The sequence below is a fragment of the Lynx canadensis genome, chromosome C2, assembly GCF_007474595.2.
Source record: "Lynx canadensis isolate LIC74 chromosome C2, mLynCan4.pri.v2, whole genome shotgun sequence".
Taxonomy (NCBI): domain Eukaryota; kingdom Metazoa; phylum Chordata; class Mammalia; order Carnivora; family Felidae; genus Lynx; species Lynx canadensis.
The window spans coordinates 100,826,061-100,845,562 of NC_044311.2; the positions used below are offsets into that span (position 1 = coordinate 100,826,061).

The 19,502-nt window shown below is 40.2% G+C and overlaps 1 protein-coding gene across 1 annotated transcript in view; it reads right to left on the bottom strand.

The window, feature by feature from the left end:
• Positions 1–19,502, bottom strand: part of CD96 (CD96 molecule) — a 96,715-nt gene that overhangs the window by 14,389 nt on the left and 62,824 nt on the right. Inside the window, 2 exon segments of the mRNA XM_030329266.1 lie at positions 2,311–2,391; positions 2,901–2,969. Coding sequence (XP_030185126.1) covers positions 2,311–2,391; positions 2,901–2,969 — 150 coding nt within the window.

Consider the following 19,502-nt stretch of genomic DNA (forward strand, 5'->3'; position numbering starts at 1 on the left):
TAAACATTATGCCTTCTTCTTGTCTCATTCCTTGTATGCCCTTTGCAAAGCAAATGCTGTTCTGATGCTATGTCCATTATCACTTGCTTTTACAGTTTTTAAGTATTTATCATATGCTTAAGCCACATGGTCTGGCTGTACTTGCTTTAAAATTTTATTTAAAAATATCATTCCATATATTGTCACCTGGCATTTACTTTTTGACTCATTACAATGTTCTAAGATCCATTCATGCTGTTGTATGTGGCTGTCATCTACTCATTTTCATTGCTCCCAGTATTTTATTCTAGGACTATGCAACAACTTATCGATTCTCTTGGATATGGCCATTTAGGTTATGTAGTTTTTGCTATCAGTGTTTTCCCTGACATTTGTGTACACATCTCCTGGATAGGTATACTAACGTGTGTGTTGGGGGTGAAGTATACATTCAGGAATGGAATTGTTGGCTGGTAGGGTATGAAAATGTTTGGCTTTAAAATATCATGTCAAAATGATGGGAAATGATGGTACCAGTTTATACTTTCACCAGCAATATATAAGAAATTGGCAATTTCAGACTTCTTAATTTTTGTTGATTGATTATATGTGAATGGTTATCTGATTCTAGTCTTCATTTGCATTTCCTGATTGTTAGGTTATGCACCTCTTTGGATGTTTTCTAGCCACCGTGGTATATCTTTGGTGATGTGCCTTTCTGCTCATCTTCTAATGTTTTTGCATTTTTCAAAATTGATCTGTAGCCATTCTTTATACTCTTGGTATAAAGTTCTGCTCCGTTGTCAATTATGTATTCTTGATCAGTTTTCAGTGATCAGTTATATAATGTGGCAAATATCCGCTCCCACACGATAGCTTGCCTTTTTTTTTTTTTATTTTTGCTAAGGCATCTTTTGATGAAAATAATTTTCTTAATTTTATTATATTCTAGCTTTTCTATCATTTTATGGTTCGTGCTTTATGTCTCTTTTTTAAGCCCTTCCTTACCCCAAAGCCAAAAGGAAGTTCACTTTTATTTTACTACATGCTTTAGTGTTTTGCTTTTGACATAAAGATTGTATATGCCGCGGAGCTTATTTTTCTGTCATGTGCATGGCAGACAAATATTTTAATACTTTTTTCCTTATAATCAATGTTTCCAGATCCATTTGCTAATTGCCTCTTCTTTTCACAGGAATGTGCCACGCCACCTCTGGTTACACCTATTTGTGGATCTCCGGGGGTGCTCTGTCTTCTGAGCACCTTTCACTTCTTGCGCTTGGGCACTGAATTCACAGGTGTCTATTATATAACATATATACTAAAAGAAATACACTACACTAAATTAAATCATGCACGGACTAATGGTGAAAGTGTGTCCTGAATTAAGAATTCTGCTTAATCCAAATGTGTGCACCTGAAGTCCACAAGAGAGATAAAATCAATAACTAATGCGACAAAGAGCAATATCACACATGTTCCTTTTTGCTCTTCGATTAATTTCCTAAGGACAAGTTCCCAGCTTTTCGCTCTTCGATTAATCTCCTAAGGACAAGTTCCCAGCAGTGAGAAGACTGAGCCAGTGGGTATCAAAGACTTTTAGAGGCTTTAAACGTACAACTTAAATGCTTCCCTAAAAGAGACACACACCTTCACTGTTTGTGCAAAAGGGCCTAGTAGCGAAATCCAGAGTTCTGCACCAGCGGCCCCTGGGGGCTTTGCTGCAGCCACAGCCCTTGCCACTCGCCTACCACACAGACAGATCCTCGTCTTCTACCACTAAGAGGCAGTGCACTTCCTCTTTAGATCCTGTTGCTACCTGCCAAAGCAGCATCAGCACAGGCTGCTGAGAGGCAGCCAGATTAAATGGCCAGACCCTTTCTGTGCCTCACACTGGGCCCCCTCTTCTCATTGTCGTTAGTGACATGTGTACTCTGGATATGTCACTCTTTCCTCAGATACACTCATAGCCTGCTCTTTCGTCTCCATTAGGTATGTTTTTACTCAGATGTCACCTTCCTCAGTAAAGTCTTGCAAAACCACCCTATTTAGAACAGCAACCCACCCTCACACCTGATTCTCATGGTCTCCCTCCACTGCTTTATTTATGCCCGGTCACTCATCACCGGTGCCCGTCTCTCTTCCGCTAGAATTTGGAACTTAGCTCCGTTTTGTTCACAGATGTCCCTGGCAACTAACTGCAGCAGTGCTTTAAACACAGTAGATGCTTTGTTTAGTGTTTGTTAATATGATTATGAACAGAGCACGTAGTGGTTGTCCATTATAGGTGTCGGATGAATTAATGAGTCCAGAAGACCCCAAGGGACTCACAGTCACGTGTACAGTTTTTGGTATCTTTCCCGCTCGAGGTCCAGTAGTTGAAGCCTTGGGTAGTCGCATTGGAATTGCTGGCTGAAAGACAAAATTCTCAGAATCCAACCTTTTTTGTACAGCTGTAATTTGACTTTACTTTGATGTGCTGAATTTTTAATCTATGACTTTGGGGAAATCTGAAATTGAAAATATGCTTTCCTACACGGGAACACAGCTGGCATATTAAGCAAAAGCTCCGTAGTTTATGTTTAATGCCGACTTGTCACTGATTTTCTTTTTCTGTTCCTGTCACCAACTCAGATCACTGGGAGTACTGTCAATTACTTTAATGCTATCTTAAAATTCCATGAGAAATGAGAAGTGCACTATAATAATTCACCAACCCATATTTTAAGATTACAGTGATTGTCATATCAATATATAGCCACAATTTAGATTACAATTTGCCACTGAGCAACTCAAAACCAAAATATCAAACATTAAATGAAAATTGTAGCCTTTTGCCCAAACCTCAACATTGTCATAGCTATACTAAAACTGTGTTTTGTCTCTTTTCAGTCACATAAGGAAAGCCTTGCTGTACTCACCTTGAGGGATGGTATTTGGAGTCGATGTACCCACGTCTCCAAGGGTTGTTGATGAGGTAGCTGGATACCCTATTTTGAAAACAAATTTCCCAAAGTGTTAAGGTATATACATTCCCATGTTTGATATGCCGCTGTAATTAACAAGGGTGGCACGTAGAGCATGGATATCAGAATCAGAAAGAACCTTGGTGAATACAGTGCCTACTGCCTTCATTTTATAAACGATGCAACTGAGTCCAAAAGGCATATGCTTGTGGCTACATACCCAATATTCAATATCATTTCTGTGATATTAACTCAGTTCTCCAAGTGTATCACATTCACACTTTCAAAATATGATGTTTCAGTGTCTTTTGTGTGCCAGGCTCCAGTCTACATTCAACAATGAACATGAGGTGCTTGTCCTCACGGAAATTACCTTGTACTGAGTTTTCACGATTGTACATATTTTAATATGCTCAATATGGTTACATATCTACGTTAGTTCTTAGCTTTCAAAATCATCCCCATGTTTACAGTCTATCATTTCCCATTCTTCCCCTCTCTCTTTTCCTCCCAAAGTGAAAGACAAATTCATATTCATTTGAAAATACCTCAGGGGATGAAGCAAGACAGATTGAAAGTGAAAAGTACCCAATCACACTCCATTTGAAAACATGGTTTATCTCTTGGGAAAACAAATGTTTAATGCATTTATTTTTGTGTATTTCTCCTTTGTTCAAAAATATATTTAAGGTCGCATACATAAATACTCAATTCAAGAAGACAAAAAGTAGATAGAAAGGGAAACTAAAGCCAAGGAAAATGGTTAGAAAAAGTATGTTAACCTCTGTCTAAACCTGAGTGCGAATGGTACACAAAATGCATTTCTTGATGTCATGTACTCTTAACAGATGTGGATCCCACATTGCATCAGAACTTTCTAGTAACAATGCTAAGAAATAAAGAGTATATGTTCTGCCGTTTTTGGCCATCATAACAACAGTCAATTTTCAAAAGAAACACAGCAATTCTTTTTATTATGATTAAAAAATAAATTTCTCACCTGTCTTTTAAAAAAGAATACTGTATACTGTGTATGATATTCTGAAAAATATCCTCATAGTATGGTGGTCAATATGCTCATTCACCTGTAAGCTTTAGATAGTAGTGAATGGTATCCCAGCCTCCCAGGTACCTCAGCTCTGGCAAATCACATGCTTAAATAAAAAACATGGGTGGGACGCCTGGGTGCTCAGTCGGTTAAGCGTCCAACTTCGGCTAAGGTCACAGTCTCGCAATCCGTGAGTCCGAGCCCCGTGTCGGGCTCTGTGCTGACAGCTCAGAGCCTGGAGCCTGTTTCAGATTCTGTGTCTTCCTCTCTCTCTGACCCTCCCCGTTCATGTTCTGTGTCTCTCTGTCTCAAAAATAATAAACATTAAAAATTTAAAAAAAATGGGTAATCATATCCCTAAAAAAAATACATGTAGGACACATTGATAAATTGGTCTCATGGTTTATGCATCTATAACTAATTTAGAGAAATGATCACAACAATTGGTTTACAATCCTGCTAATGAACACCAAAGACACGCTCTGCTCAAGCTCCGTGAATAGTCAGATATGGGGAGATGCGTTAGAGGCTGCTTCAGATGGTGCCATATGAGGAACTAAAATGGGCAACAAGCATCAGGGTGGCAGAAAAAATGTTTTGAATACTGAATATGCACAGCTTCATTACCCAGCAAATACTTATTGAGTGCTCAGTGTACGAGAATTGGGACATGGAGAGAGAAACACTGCCCTTGTTCCCAGAGTTTAGTGAGAATAAGGTCAGCATGGCAGACTATCCTGACCACCAAGCCCATTCTTCTCTCTGGTGTGCATGAACTGCATCTCCTAGCTTCCTCTGCGGTCGGTTAGCTATGGCCATGTGCTATGTCTTAGCCAATGGGACGTGAATAGGAGTGATGGTTGTCATTTCAAGGCCTGATGTATAAAGCCTCCCATGTAAGATCCTCCATGATCTGCCCTCATGTACTATCAGATATTATGATGCAGGGAGGCATAGAAGCCCACGAATGAAAGGTGACAGAACTGCCAGAAACCTGGGTTCTTGAATGACTGTGTCATTCCAGCTACTGGATCACAGAAAGAATTTGAATTTCATTTCTCTCACTGAGATGGCTCTACCTTTGTCCCTATCTGCAGCAATTCCTTCGGTAACCTATTTTAAAATTTTTGTATTGTGATGTACTTTTAAAGTAACCTCATCTCCTTTTTAAAACAAGGCAAGGAAAAATTGCATAGAAGGATAGAAACGACTAGTCATAAGTAATCTTTGGATACTGTGAAATACTGAGAGATAGGTGTTTCCCTAATTAATAGAGGAAGAAGAGGAAAGCAAAAGGGAGAAAGAAGGAGAAAGAGAAGAAAGACTCTATCCAGTTTTGAGAAATTCTCAGAAGGACGAAAGAAGGATCTCTTTACTCTGGGACTCCATTCCTCATGTAGGAGAGAGTGAAATTTTATTGTTGGTGGCAGTCTACTATCTCACCTCCCACAGACCAGTATCATTCATTCTTCTTCCTTCCTTCCTTCCTTCCTTCCTTCCTTCCTTCCTCCCCCCTCCCTCCCTCCTTCCTTCCTCTCTTCCTCCCTCCCTTCCTTCCTCCCTCCCTCCTCCCTCCCTCCCTCCCTTCCTTCCTCCCTCCCCCCTCCTCCCTTCCTTCCTTCCTTCCTTCCTTCCTCCCTCCTTTCCTTCTCCCTCCCCTCTCATTCTGAGACCTAACCCCCGCAGAATTCACTGAGTGATTACATAAGTGAAAGCAGAAAGGAATGGTTTTAAAGTGGTGATATGATAACAATGGTGATAATAAGGATGAAGAAAAAGAACTAAGAGGTAATCATCAGAGACCTTTGTATTTATTTGTAGGCAATATTGCTGTTACCTAGAAATCTCAGTCTAATAAGCAACTGCCAATCACATTTTAAAATACCTCTTACTTACAAGCAATGGACACTTTCCCCAGCCAGCGATTGCCCACACTGACCATTAGCTCCATGTGATTTAATTCTGTCAGGAATCAGTGGAATCCTGATGACATGGGATAACTTGACTGAGAATTTCATGTGGATTAAAATGACTGATTAAATTTCTTTCCTGGAGAATCAGAAAATAATGTGACATAAATCCTAGCTCACTGCAAGTTTACTGCAGGGAAAGGAGAATTCATTCATTCCACTGCATCTGCATGTTGTTCTTGGACCACGTGAGAGGAGGAACACTGACTGCCCCAGGCTCACATGCCACCTTGATCTTTGTGTCACTGTGTCTCTTGCCTGGCATACATATCAGTGCAGCTTTATGCTTCCTCTCACAGGCCTGCAGAGTTTGTTGAGGGCTGAATGTGTGCCAATAGCTTCTGGGAACAAAAGGATCAATGACACCCCGTCATATCGCTAAGAAGTCCAAGCTCATTTCAGTTTTATTGGTCGCCAGCTGAATTTGGCTTGAGTCTTGGCCTGAGGGTCTGTACCTGGTTGCACAGGTTTTTGAAAGAATGATCCCTTTACCAGAGACCCTGATCCTCAGGTGCAAGTCAGAGCTGAAGCCATTTAGAAAACTGTCTAGTACTTTAGGTAAATCAAATCCCTCTCACTCCCCTTGGCTTTACATTATGCTTCAAGGTCCTTTGGCATTACATGACCTGACCTCCAACAGTCTCCACGTTGTTATCTCCTGCTACCCTCTTCCTCTGTTCTGTCACTTATTGACCCAGCATTTGGGAGCCTCTATCTTCCAGGCATTGTGCTTGGGACTGGCGGCACTCCTCTGGAGTTGAAGTTCAGAGGATATGGACATCAACCAAAGAATCACAGAAACCAATCCAAATATGAGGACATGTGAAAGAGGAAACGGCTTATGCAGAGTCTCAGGAAGGCTTCCCTGGGGAATGTAGCAGACTCGAGTGGGAGCAGGGGAGGGGTGGTGGGCCTCTAGGCAGAGGACACAGACAGTGCAAAGGCCCCGTAGGCGGTCTCACGCACTGTTAGCAATAGCAACGTGTGGGGCGTGTCTATCAGGGCTGGGCCTTTGTAAGCCCTCAAGGAGGGTTTGTTCTGTGTGATGAACTGAACTGAGTATGAGATTGTGAGCCACTGCTTGTCACAGTGCACACCCGTGGCCTCAGCCGCAGAGGACAGTGATCAAACTGTGGCCCACTAGTGGCAGAAACACTGCTTGTTTCTCAGCGTTGTTTTGTTTGGCTGTTTTTGCTTTTAGAAGAAATCTCTTCCTAGGGCCTGGCCTGGAGATCCGTAACTGTAAGAGGACATAATCGGCGGTCTTTTGACATCAAATAGAGCATTTTAAAAGAATTCTATTTCTTTTTTTTTTTTTTTAATTTTTTTTTTTCAACGTTTATTATTTTTGGGACAGAGAGAGACAGAGCATGAACAGGGGAGGGGCAGAGAGAGAGAGGGAGACACAGAATCAGAAACAGGCTCCAGGCTGAGCCATCAGCCCAGAGCCTGACGCGGGGCTCGAACTCACGGACCGCGAGATCGTGACCTGGCTGAAGTCGGACGCTTAACCGACTGCGCCACCCAGGCGCCCCAAAAGAATTCTATTTCTATTCCTCTTAGCCAAGTCTTTAAGATTCATGTTGATCATATATTTCAGCATGTGAATAAAGCTTGTTTTTTTTTTTTTTTGTCTTTCTGTTTCAAGGTTATATTTATACTCATAATAGAGCAAAGCCTCTTCAGCACTCAATACTTGGTTCTATATTATGACATACTGTGTAGGCGAGTAATATGCCAAACCCAGTGACAGAGTTGTTTGCTTTGTTTGCTGGTTGCTTATATGTTCTTCAGTTTGAATGCTTATTGTTATTAAACCTTGCAAGTATCCAGAGATACATAACAATAACCCATGTTTCAGGAAAGAAGAAGGGGTTTGGGAGAAAAACACTACTTTGTACAAATGTCTTGCCTATATTAATTTGAAAACTGCCACGAGGTTAGATGAGAAGTTTCAAAACTTTCCTAGCCCATTCCTATTTCAACTTAAAAATGTTTTTCCACGGAAATTAAAAATTACCCCTTTATGTTATCACTAGAAATTCAATTAAGTTGAGACAGCTCTAGTCAGTTCTGAGTTAAATGGAGAGAGAATCATGTTCTTTAAGAGCTAATTCTGGTTGGCTCCTTGTGACATTATGAAACAGAATGGCATCTCTTCGTCTGGACTCCTACGATCTTCCTGGTGACTGTCCCTCTCACTGCCGGAGAAGGGAAACAAAGGAAATGCTGGAGGTCTCATGGGGGTTAATTTTGGGGAAATGCTGAAATATTTTCCAAACAACTTAAAATTTTAAAGATCATTTAATATGAACTTACTCTGTACCAAATGAGAGAGACAGGTGAGCAGTCACTGATGCAAGGTAAGTGGAGGATAAAAGTTAAAATGGTAATTAAAAAAAAAGAAATTGTGATTTGGTCACTGTTTCCTCCTTCAAGGAGAAAAAATACAAGTAGAGGTCTTGATTTATTTTGAGATGAATTTTCTTTGCTGGACTCTTGTTTTGATCATGGCATGCCTTCCCAGACTGGCTTGTGTGGGTCTAGCTTTATAGATGCTCTTTATGCATTTACATATTTGATACTCAGAATAACCACATGAACTAGATAATACTAACTCCTGGTTTTTAAGGTGAGGAAACAGTATTTGAGAGGTAAAATGACTGTCCAGATTACACAGCTAGTAGTCAGCAGAGATAGGAATTGAACTCAAGACTGTCTGACACCAGAGACTATATTCATTCCACTCTGGTAGACTTTAAAGTAGTTGGCCTTGCTGCAGAACCAGGGGGTAGCCCTGGAATTCAATCATGGTCCCCAGCACACAACCTCCTAGGATAATTGATAGTCTGTGTGTCTCTCCCATCATCCTCTCTCAGCCTCCCATTGTAAGACTGCCCTGTCTTCAAGCCCTGACCAGGTGCCATTTTCTTTATAGAGCCTTCTTCCGCTCTCCCTGAAGCCTTTCCTTTGTTAATCTCTTCCTCCTCTGTGCTTGAAAAAAATATCCTTAAGCTCCAGGATATTTACTGAGTTATCAATACTTACTTACAGCCAGGTGTTATCACTGTTCTAGGTGACAGAGATACCTCAGCAGACAAATCAGACTGAAAAAAAAAGGCCCTTATGGGATTCACTTTCTTGTGGGGACAAGCCAAACTAGTGAATTCTACAGGATGCTAAAAATTCTGTGGAGAAAAATAAAGCAGGGAAAGGGGACTGGAAGTGAGATAGAGGAGGCTACAGTTTCGAATTAGGTGGTCACGGAAAGCCTCATTGAGAAGATGACATTTGAACAAAGATTGGGAGAAGATGAGAGTGGGAGCCATGTAGATTTTGGGGGAAAGAATTTTCTAGGCAGAGGGAAAAAGTAAAAAGGCCTGAGGTGGAAGCAACTCTGGTATGCTGTGGGAACAGTGAGAAGGCCAATTTGGGTGAAGCAAAGTGAGCAAAAAGGAGTACTGGAAATTAATAAATTGGTATAACATGAAAACTTTCAGGCTAACTTTGTAGATATTTGCCCTTCCTTACCACCATTTTCTTCCTCCATTAATGTGACCATGATCCTGGTGGGTTTTATTTACGTAAGTATCCATCTCAAGCAGAAGGAGACACAGAATTCTAGGGCTAGATTATTTGTTTTTACTAAAACACGCACACACACACACACACACACACACACAACTTAGACAAAGATAGACTGGTTAATTAATCAACCACTCTATTTCCTACTTTAGGTTCCTACCATGTTCCAAAGGGATTTAAGGGGACAAATATACAGTGTAACATTTTGAAACTTATGAACCAGGTACTATATTAGGTGTCTGCATGACTACTACCTTCTGTTGCTTTTAATAATCCACTGAGAAAGGAACTACCCATATTAAAGTTCTTCCTTTTCTTCTTTCTCTTGTTTTCCCCTATTTTCTTCAACCACCCACAACTTTGGCCATGTTTTTAAAGCTATGTTTATTATTTACCAATCCATTACACTGTTGCCAAGAACTATAGCTTTCTGTGGATCATCTCCATGGGTAAACCATCACCTTGTCATGGTTGCTTCATTTTCACAAAATTACTTTATCTACTATTTGCTTATTTATTAATCATTTTATTTTTTTTTTTCATTGTGAGAAGTGTACTCTTTAAACCTCATCACCTATTTCACCCATCCCCCCATCCACCTCCCCTCTGGTAATCATCAATTTGTTCTCTATAGTTAAGAGTCTGTTTCTTGGTTTGCTTCTCTCTGTTTTCCCTTTGCTTATTTGTTTTGTTTCTTAATTCCACATATGAGTGAGATCATATGGTATTTGTATTTCTCTGACTGAGTCCTTTTGCTTACCATTATATTCTCTAGCTCTATCCATGTTGTTGCAAATGGCAAATTTCATTTTTTTATGGCTGAATAATATTCATTACATGTATATATCACATCTTCTTTACCCATTCATCTATTGAGGGATACTTGGGCTGCTTCCAGAGTTTGGCTATTGTAAATAACATTGTAATAAACATAGGGTTGTATGTATCCCTTTAAATTGTATTTTTTTGTTTTTTCACACACACACACACACACAACACGCACACTTAGACAAAGATAAGTTGTGTGTGTTTTTAAATACCCAGTAGTGCGATTCCTGGATGGTAGGGTAGTCCTATTTCAATTTGCAGGGGAACTTCAAGTTTTCCACAATGGCTGCACCAATTTGCATTCCCACCAATAGTGCAAGAGGGTTCCTTTTCCTCTACATCCTCATCAATACTTGTTTCTTGCGTTTTTGATTTTAGCCATTCTGACAGGTATAAGGTGATATCTCATTGTAGTTTTGCTTTATATTTCCCTCATGATGAGTCACATTGAGCATCTTTTTATGTGTCTGCTGGATATCTGAGTCTTCTTTGGATAAATGTCTATCCATGTCTTCTGCTCATTTTTTAATTGGATTATTTGTTTCTTTGGTATTGAGTTGTATCAGTTCTTTACATATTTGGATACTCTTTATAAGATATATCATTTGCAGATATCTTCTCCCATTTAGTAGGTTGCCTTTTAGTTTTATTGACTGTTTCCTTTGCTGTGCAGAAGCTTTTATTTGATGTAGTACCAATAGTTTATTTTTGCTCTTATTTTCCTTGCCTCAGGTTTTTATTTTATTTTTTAAATAAAAGTGTATATATTTAAGGTAACAACATGATTTGATATACACATACATAGTGAAATGATTAGTACAGTCAGCTAATTAACGTATCTTTCCTCACATAGTAACAATTTATTTTTTTGTATGATGAGAGCACCTGAAACTTACTCTGACCAAATTTCCAATATTCAATACAGTATTATAATTATCATGCTGTATATTAGATCTCCAGACTTATTAATCCTACATAATTCCAACTTTGTACGCTTTGACCAACATCTCCCCATTGTCTCTTCTTCTTTGCCCCAGGAATTACTGTTCTACACTTTGCTTCCATGTAGTTCACTCTTTTAGACTCTACTTATAAGTGAGATCATGCAGGGTTTTTTTCTGTCTGTCTTATTTCACTTAGTGTAATGTTGTCCAGGTTCACCCATGTTGTTACAAATGGCAGAATCTCTCTTTTTTTTTTAAGGCTGAATCACACACACACACACACACACACACACACACACACAATTTCTTTACCCATTCATTTGCCAATGGAAGCTTAGGGTGTTTCTATATCTCTTAGAGGTGACTGGTTTTCTTTTCTTTTCTTTTTTTTTTTTTTTTTCTTTTGTATATACCCAGAATAGAGATTACTGGATCACATAGTAGTTCTATTTTTTATTTTTTGAGGAACCTGAAAACTGTTTTCCATAATGTTTTTCATATTGTTTTCCATAATGGCTACACCAGTTTACATTCCCACCAGAGTGACAAGAGTTCTCTTTTCTCCGTAGCCTCACCAACACTTGTTCTCTTTTATCATCATCATCATTATTATTATTGGTAATAGTCATCCTAACAGGTGGGAGGTGATATCTCATTGTGGCTTTGAGTTGCAATTCCCTAACGACTAGGGATGTTGAGCATCTTTTCATGTACTTGATGGCTATTTGTATGTCTCCTTTGGAAAAATGTCTATTTTTAGGTCCTTTGCCTATTTTTAATGAGTTGTTTCTTGTTTTGCTATTGAGTTGAATGAGTTCCTTATATATTTCGGATATTAGTCCCTTATCATATATGTGACTTAAAAATATTTTCTCCCAATGTATAGGTTACCTTTACATTTGTTGTTTCCTTTGCTGTACAGAAGTTGTTTAGCGTGATGTAGTATACTTGCTTGTTTTTGCTTTTGTTGCCTAGGCTTTGGTGTCATATCTAAAAAATCAATGGCAAGGCCAATGTCAAGGAGGTTTTCTCCTATGTGTTCTTCTAAAAGTTTTATAGCTTCAGGTCTTAGTTTAAGTCTTTTACTTTATTTTGAGGTGATTTTTTGTGTATGCTGTAATTCCATTCTTCTGCATATAGACATCCAGTGTTCCAAACACCATTTATTGAAGAATCTATGCTTTTCTGTTGTGTATTTTTGGCACCCTTGTTAAAACAGTTGACCATATATGGTTGAGTTTATTTCTGGGCTCTCTGTTCTGTCAATCTATGTGTCTGTATTTATGCCAGCACCATACTGTTTTGATTACTAAGGTTTGTAGTATACTGAGAAATCAGGAAGTATGATGTCTCCAATACTGTCTCTCTCAAGATTCCTTTGGCTATGTGACGTCTCTTGTGAATATAAATTTTAGGATTGTTTTGCCCTTCCTGTGAAACAATACCATTGGAATTTTGATAGGGACTATACTGAATCTGTATATCACTTTGAGTAGCATGGACAATTTAACAATATTAAAATTTCCATTCCATGAACATCAGATGTCTTTCCATTTGTTTGTGTCTCCTTCAATTCCTTTCATCAGTGTTTCATAGTTTTCAGTGTACAAGTCTTTCACCTCCTTGCTTAAATTTATCTTAAGTATTTTAGTCCTTTTGATGTTATTATAAATGTGATTGCTTTCTTGACTTCCTTTTTGGATAGATCATCATTGGTCCACTGAATTTCTTTTAAAAGCTGAATTTTAAGGGGTAATACAAAGAGAATTTTCAAATGGACCTCTTTGTACCTTTGTTTTAGATGAGGTTCCAGAGGCTAAGAATGATTTTATAGGGCAAGTCATTGTCACTTCTAAAGCAGAGTTCTGGACCACCTATGAGGGGCATGGGAGTATGTTCTGTTAACTATGGTCCATCATCAATCTCAAGACTTCATAGGGGCAGAAGTGCCCCAGGTGAGAATTTTTTAAAAGGTATATTTATTTATTTTTTTGAGAGAGAGAGAGAGGAGAGAGAGAGAGAGAGAAGTGGTGGAGGGGCAGAGAGAGAGGGAAAGAGAATCCTAAGCAGCCTCTACATACTCAGCACTGAGCCCAACACAGGCAGGGCTGGATCTCAAGACCGACCAGGAGATCATAACCTGAGGTGAAATCAAGAGCCGGACCCTTAACCAACTGAGCCATCTTAGGTGCAGTGAGGATTTTTTTTAAAGAGAGTTGTCAGTGTGCTACGAGTCAGGTCCCTCTCACGTGGGTGGTGGGTAAAAGAAGAACCTGCCCCCTTACCTTAGCCCAAGTGAAGTGTGGTTTCAAGAGAACTACTCAGAGCTGTTGGCCTACGTGTCCTGGAGTTTGGGATGAAGAGGACCAGTGCCTGACTCAGGCTAAAGAGACTACACTGGGAGCCTATGCTTGACTAGTAGTGTTGAGAAGAGAGATATGGCCCTGTTGGAGAAGAGGAGCACTTCCACCAAATAGGAGGCCAAGGTGCATGTTTTCTCAGATAAAACAGAATGCCATGGAAAGAAATCTCACCCAGGAATATCTGGAGGAGCAAACAGCTCCTAAGGGGACAGACCTCCAGCAGCTCATGGGCTATAGGGGATAATAAACAGAAGCCTGGTGGAGAGGCAGGACCTGCATCCTGCATCAAGGGGACAATAGCCATGGCCAGTCCCAAATTTCTGAGAAATTTGCCAGAGCACCCCATGAGGTCAAGATGCAATTTTTATTCTCCCCACCCACAGGGCACCTACGTCAGATTGCAGTCAGCCTGACAAGGAAGGTCTTTTTCATCTACCTCTCTCTTCTCTTCTGCATGGTATGACCCCTAAAGCGAGCCCGAACCAGGAGTGGAAGACAGGATTGAGCTGGACAATCAAAGAGACATTTTCTCCACCCTCCACAGACATAAAACACAACCTCGCATCCCAGGCTTCTGCAGCTGAGGTACACCACACACAGTGGGCAGAAAGGGAAGAAAGTTCTGGATCAAATTAGTTTTTGCAAGTTTTGACACTACATTTGTCAAGGCTTTTTAATTATTGACACAAGTCTGTTCTTGAGTCTGAAAGGGACCAGACAACATTTATTATATGAAAATCACCAAAAAGCTTTCAGAGTCTAGGGAGAAATTATTCAACAGAGCTCATTTGGACAGGGAATAATGGGGAAAGGAAAATCTTTTTTTTTTTTTTTTTTTTTTGCTAATTTTACCCACTTTAGCTTATTTATTCAACAAAATATAAAAGTGAAAGTTTATTTGTAAGTTCAGGCTGCTGCTGTGATCTGGTTTGTCAAGCTCAAAGGTCCGAGACTTTGCCTTACTTTTTTTTTTTTTTTTTTTTGAGAGAAAGAGAGAGAGACACAGAGTGTGAGCAGGGGAGGGGCAGAGAGATGGAGACAGAATCTGAAGCAGGCTCCAAACTTCGAGCTGTCAGCACAGAGCCTGATGCAGGACTCAGACTCATCAACAGTGAGATCATGACCTGAGCCGAAGTGGAACGCTTACCGACTGAGCCACCCGGGCGCCCCGAGACTTTGCCTTATTTCTATGTAAAACTGAATCTGAAAATATAATTTGTTTTTTTCAGATAGTAACATTTTCACTTGACATTCTATTCTCTTGACAGTATCTAGCCACATAGCCACCTAGCCTTTCCTGCACATGCGTTACTATACTCCATCAATGCACCTGCAGCACAAAGAGCCTTTAAACTCATGATGATATTAACTGGAGAACTGCACTTAAAAGAATATAGGCCATCAACTACATCTAAACACGTGTTGGCTTCCTCAAGCCCTAATGTCAGGATTATGTGCATATTGACCTTTACACCAGCATAAAGGAATATATGGTGAAATCTTAATCTCTGCTCAAGACCCTTTGCCCATGGGAGGCAGATTGTTTGGGGAACGTGTGTTCACTGAATGGCTAAGCAGTGTGTATTACTGGATTTCTGGTCTAGGAAGGGTTTCTAGGACCCGTTGGGGAAATGACAGGAAGCAGGACGAGCTCATGACACATTGTGTGGAGTGTTAACAGACACTCAATACTTTATGAAATGAACGGAAGAATAGGTCAACTGATAGTTTTTTTCCCCCAGAGCTACCTTGCTCCCAAGGAGAAAACTGGATAAACAAATACTCAAAGTAAACTAGTCATCAAGAAGGCTACCCTTGGCTTATGGGGACAGGTATGGAAAAAAATGAGAACTCTTTAACAACTTGCAACATGAGCCCCAGGTGCAAGGTGGTTGAGAAGATGCAATGGTGAGAATTTCCCAGGATTAAAGGAGAGCGCCGGAGTTTTGTATGAATTCTGTACCTATCTCTGGGCAATGAAATTATATTATAATAATGTTGAAAAGGGAGGATAATGGATGGAAGAGGATTTTTTCTCCAATTTATTTCTGACTGAGGAAATGTTGGCCCCACTTCTGGAGGCTGCATTTCTCAGAAAAACTGATCCAGAGAAGAGAAAGATTAATATAGCATAACTGTCATGTTGACCTTTTCATATCAGCTATACCAGCTTCACACAGGAATGGATTATTCAGTGTCTAAAGATATTATTGAGCACCCATCCTGTACTGTCAGAGGCAGTAGGGCTCAGGCTCTCAACTTGTCTGGCTCCAGCACTTTTTCTGGATCTAGGGCTGTTTCTATGACTTCAGTTAAGTTATTTAAACTTTTTGTGCCTCAATAGCTTCATCTGTAAAATGGGGATAATAATAGTGCCTGTAGCATTGCGTTGTTGGGCGAATTAAAAGAGATAATACATTTACCAGTTTAAAACGCTGCCAGGCACATCAGGGGCACTCAAATACTAACAGATATTATTAATATTATTGCTTAATACTATATATAATTGGGGTAGTTGGTTAAAGATTTAGGTAATTACCAGGCAAAAAACTGGTATGATAGTCTGCTAAAAAGCTTTTATTTATCCCCCATATTTAGGCAAACCAGCCATGCTGGATCTTCTGTTGAAGTACCCTCCATTGCTGCATACGCCCACTCTAGTTCAGATCATTATCACTTTACATCGCTTAGAATCTGCATCATTTGGTCTGCATGCTCTATCCTTGCTTCTACCACTTACCATACACATCACCTCTATGTCACCCATATTTTTCACATACTCACAAGCCACGGTGGCTCTTTGTTGGCATTCTGTTCCAGTCCAAATCCTTGGCCTTAACTGAAGCTCACCGTCACCTGGCACTTCACCTAAGCAAGCTGTGCCCACCCACGAGCACCGTCAGCACTCACCCTGCTTGTCTTCTCATGCCCGACACTCACTTTTTTATTTATATCTGTGCTCAGGACGATTGTCTGAAGATCCATCTCTCATCTTTCTTCCCACCTGAGTCTATATTTCCTTCCAGCTCCCTGTGCAGACCTCCCTGATTCCACCCTCCACTGTTCCCAGCACTCCTCTACGTTGGCAGGCTAGCAAGCTTTCTCCAGAGTCCCTTCTTACTTTAACATCCAACATCTCGACCTGCGACTGATCTTGTGATCTGCTTCCCCAGTGATCTACATTTGACAATCTTGTCCGATGGCATATCTTCCGGTGTCATCCCTCAGCCATTCTGACATGCTTTCTCATAAGTCAGTAGTTTTGGTGCATCCCCTGGGAAGCTGCTTCCAACAGTCTGTACCTTTCGTGTCTGATCCCCCACCCGCTAAGGATCAGGTGTGCTTGCCTGGAGAGTTAGACAATGGTTAGAATCATCCTGGACCTGGTATTTTATTCGAAGTGTTTGGGGGTAGAAGGATCTAGACTGTGAGGACCAGCTAAAGCTTGAGAGAAGGCTTAATATCAAACCAACATCAGGTCCGAGTCATGTGCAGTCATAAAAAGAGGCAGAGCCAAAAGGCCTGTGGCTCTGTGGACAGTGAAACAGGATGCTAGGCAAGTGGGTCCTGCTAGATTGTAAGCTCTGTGCAACTGGGTCCCTGCCTGTATTGTTCATCACTGTATCTCAGCACCTCTAAAGTTCCTGGCACCTTGCAGGCACTCAATGTGTATTTGTCGAACGAATGAATGTCTTGAATGATTGCCGGAATTTCTGAGGCCTGTTCTCCTAAGTCACACAACCTGCAGCCAATTCCAAGTCAGAGCTAGAAGGCATAGAGCTCTATTCCGCAGTGGGAGCCCTTGAGTCATGTACTGCCCCACCTGAGATTGGTCAGGTGTCTCTGACTGTTCCATCCCACTGGCTTGTCTCATCTCCCCATTTAGCCTGTCAGCCTCATGTCTTTTCCTAGGACAGTGCTGCCGTTGCAGCTGGGACTCAGAAGACACCATCAGTTCAGGTTGAAATGCGCAGGCTCCCTGGGTAACTCTTACAGTTGGCTCTGAGTTATAAGGGTCTCCTTCTCTAGTAGAAGAATATTGTTTCCATTACCTTGCATTTGTTTAAACAGTACCTTTTCGATGCAGAAGAAAAAAAAGATACAAACTGGATGTTTGCAGCAAGACATGTAGCTTAATAATTATGACTGAATTATATGGTGCATTCCATCTTAGAATTTGGACTGAAACCATAGGCTTTTGAAGTTGGTTTCCATGACATGTTCCATCCTGCTTCCTTTCTTAAAGAACACAAAGGGTGGATCCTCCCAGCTTCTGAGACATTGTGTGATTTCACAATCACCCTCCAGATTTTCAAGACAAAATTTGGATTTTTCAGTAGTAATTCGGGTTTATCCTAAGAAAGTAAGTTTTATTTAGCTATAATGAGCCACTGATTTAACATTTTTTTTGACATTTCGGACTGAAAATTGTTCCAAACATAATTTATTATTATTTTTGACAGAGGTCCAGATTTTGTAAAGTGAGAGCTAGCTACTCTTATTATACCTGAGCCTTGATCTAAAATAGGGTTTCTCCGGAAACCCTCTTGCACTGTTGGTGGGAATGCAAACTGGTGCAGATGCTCTGGAAAACTGTGTGGAGGTGCCTCAAAAATTAAATATAGATCTACCCTATGACCCAGAAATAGCACTGCTAGGAATTTACCCAACGGATACAGGAGTGCTGATGCATAGGGGCACTTGTACCCCAATGTTTATAGCAGCACTTTCAATAGCCAAATTATGGAAGGAGCCTAAATGTCCATCAACTGATGAATGGATAAAGATGTGATTTATATACACAATGGAATACTACTTGGCAATGAGAAAGAGTGAAATCCTGCCATTTGTAGCAATGTGGATAGAACTGGAGGGTATTACACTAAGTGAAATAAGTCAGTCAGAGAAAGACAGCATATGTTTTCACTCAAATGTGGAGCTTGAGAATCTTAACAGAAGACCAGGGGGGAGGGGAAGGGGACAAAGATAGTTACAAACAGAGAGGTAGGGAGGCAAACCGTAAGAGACTCTTAAATACAGAGAACAAACTGCATGTGATAGGGGGTGAGGAGAGGGGAAAGTGGGCGATGGGCACTGAGAGGGTACTTGCTGGGATGAGCACTGGGTGTTGTATGGAAGCCAATTTGACAATAAATATATTAAAAAAACAAAAAATAAAACAGGTTTCTCAACCTCGGAACTATTGACATTTGAACCAGATAATTCTTTTTTGTGGTGGCTGTCATGTCCTGTGCCGTACATTATGTAGCAGCATCCTTGGCCTTGGCTAGTAGCCCCTTCCCCCAACAAGAAATGGCCCTGGCAAAATTTCCCTGGTGAGAACCATTGATCTCAAACAATCCTGAGGTTCAGTGTGGTAGGATCTTTTCTTAAAGAGCTCTTGTGACTCTCCGGAATTTTCCCAACCATATCAGCTTAGTGTGACAATAGCTCAAGTAACATATGTTCCTGCTTTTTGATAATATGTTTATTTGACTGTATTCTCCTTCCCTAATACTAGAACTATTTTATTGCAGGTTTCTTAAAGGGAACAAATGTCTTTTTCCTTTCCTGGCATTTCTTCACAGAAATAAGAATGATGTTTGGTCTGATAGAAGCATTTTAATGTATGCCAACTAACCCCATGGAAAACTCACCTAGAAGAAATGAATTTCTGCTTTTAACTGGCAGAATGTTAATGTCATGAGGGCATAGTTGTTCTCTTCTCTTTCTTTTTTTTTTAGTAGTCTTTTAAGTCACATTTTTATTTATTCATTCCTTTATTGAAGTATAACTGACAAATAAAATTTTAAGGTATT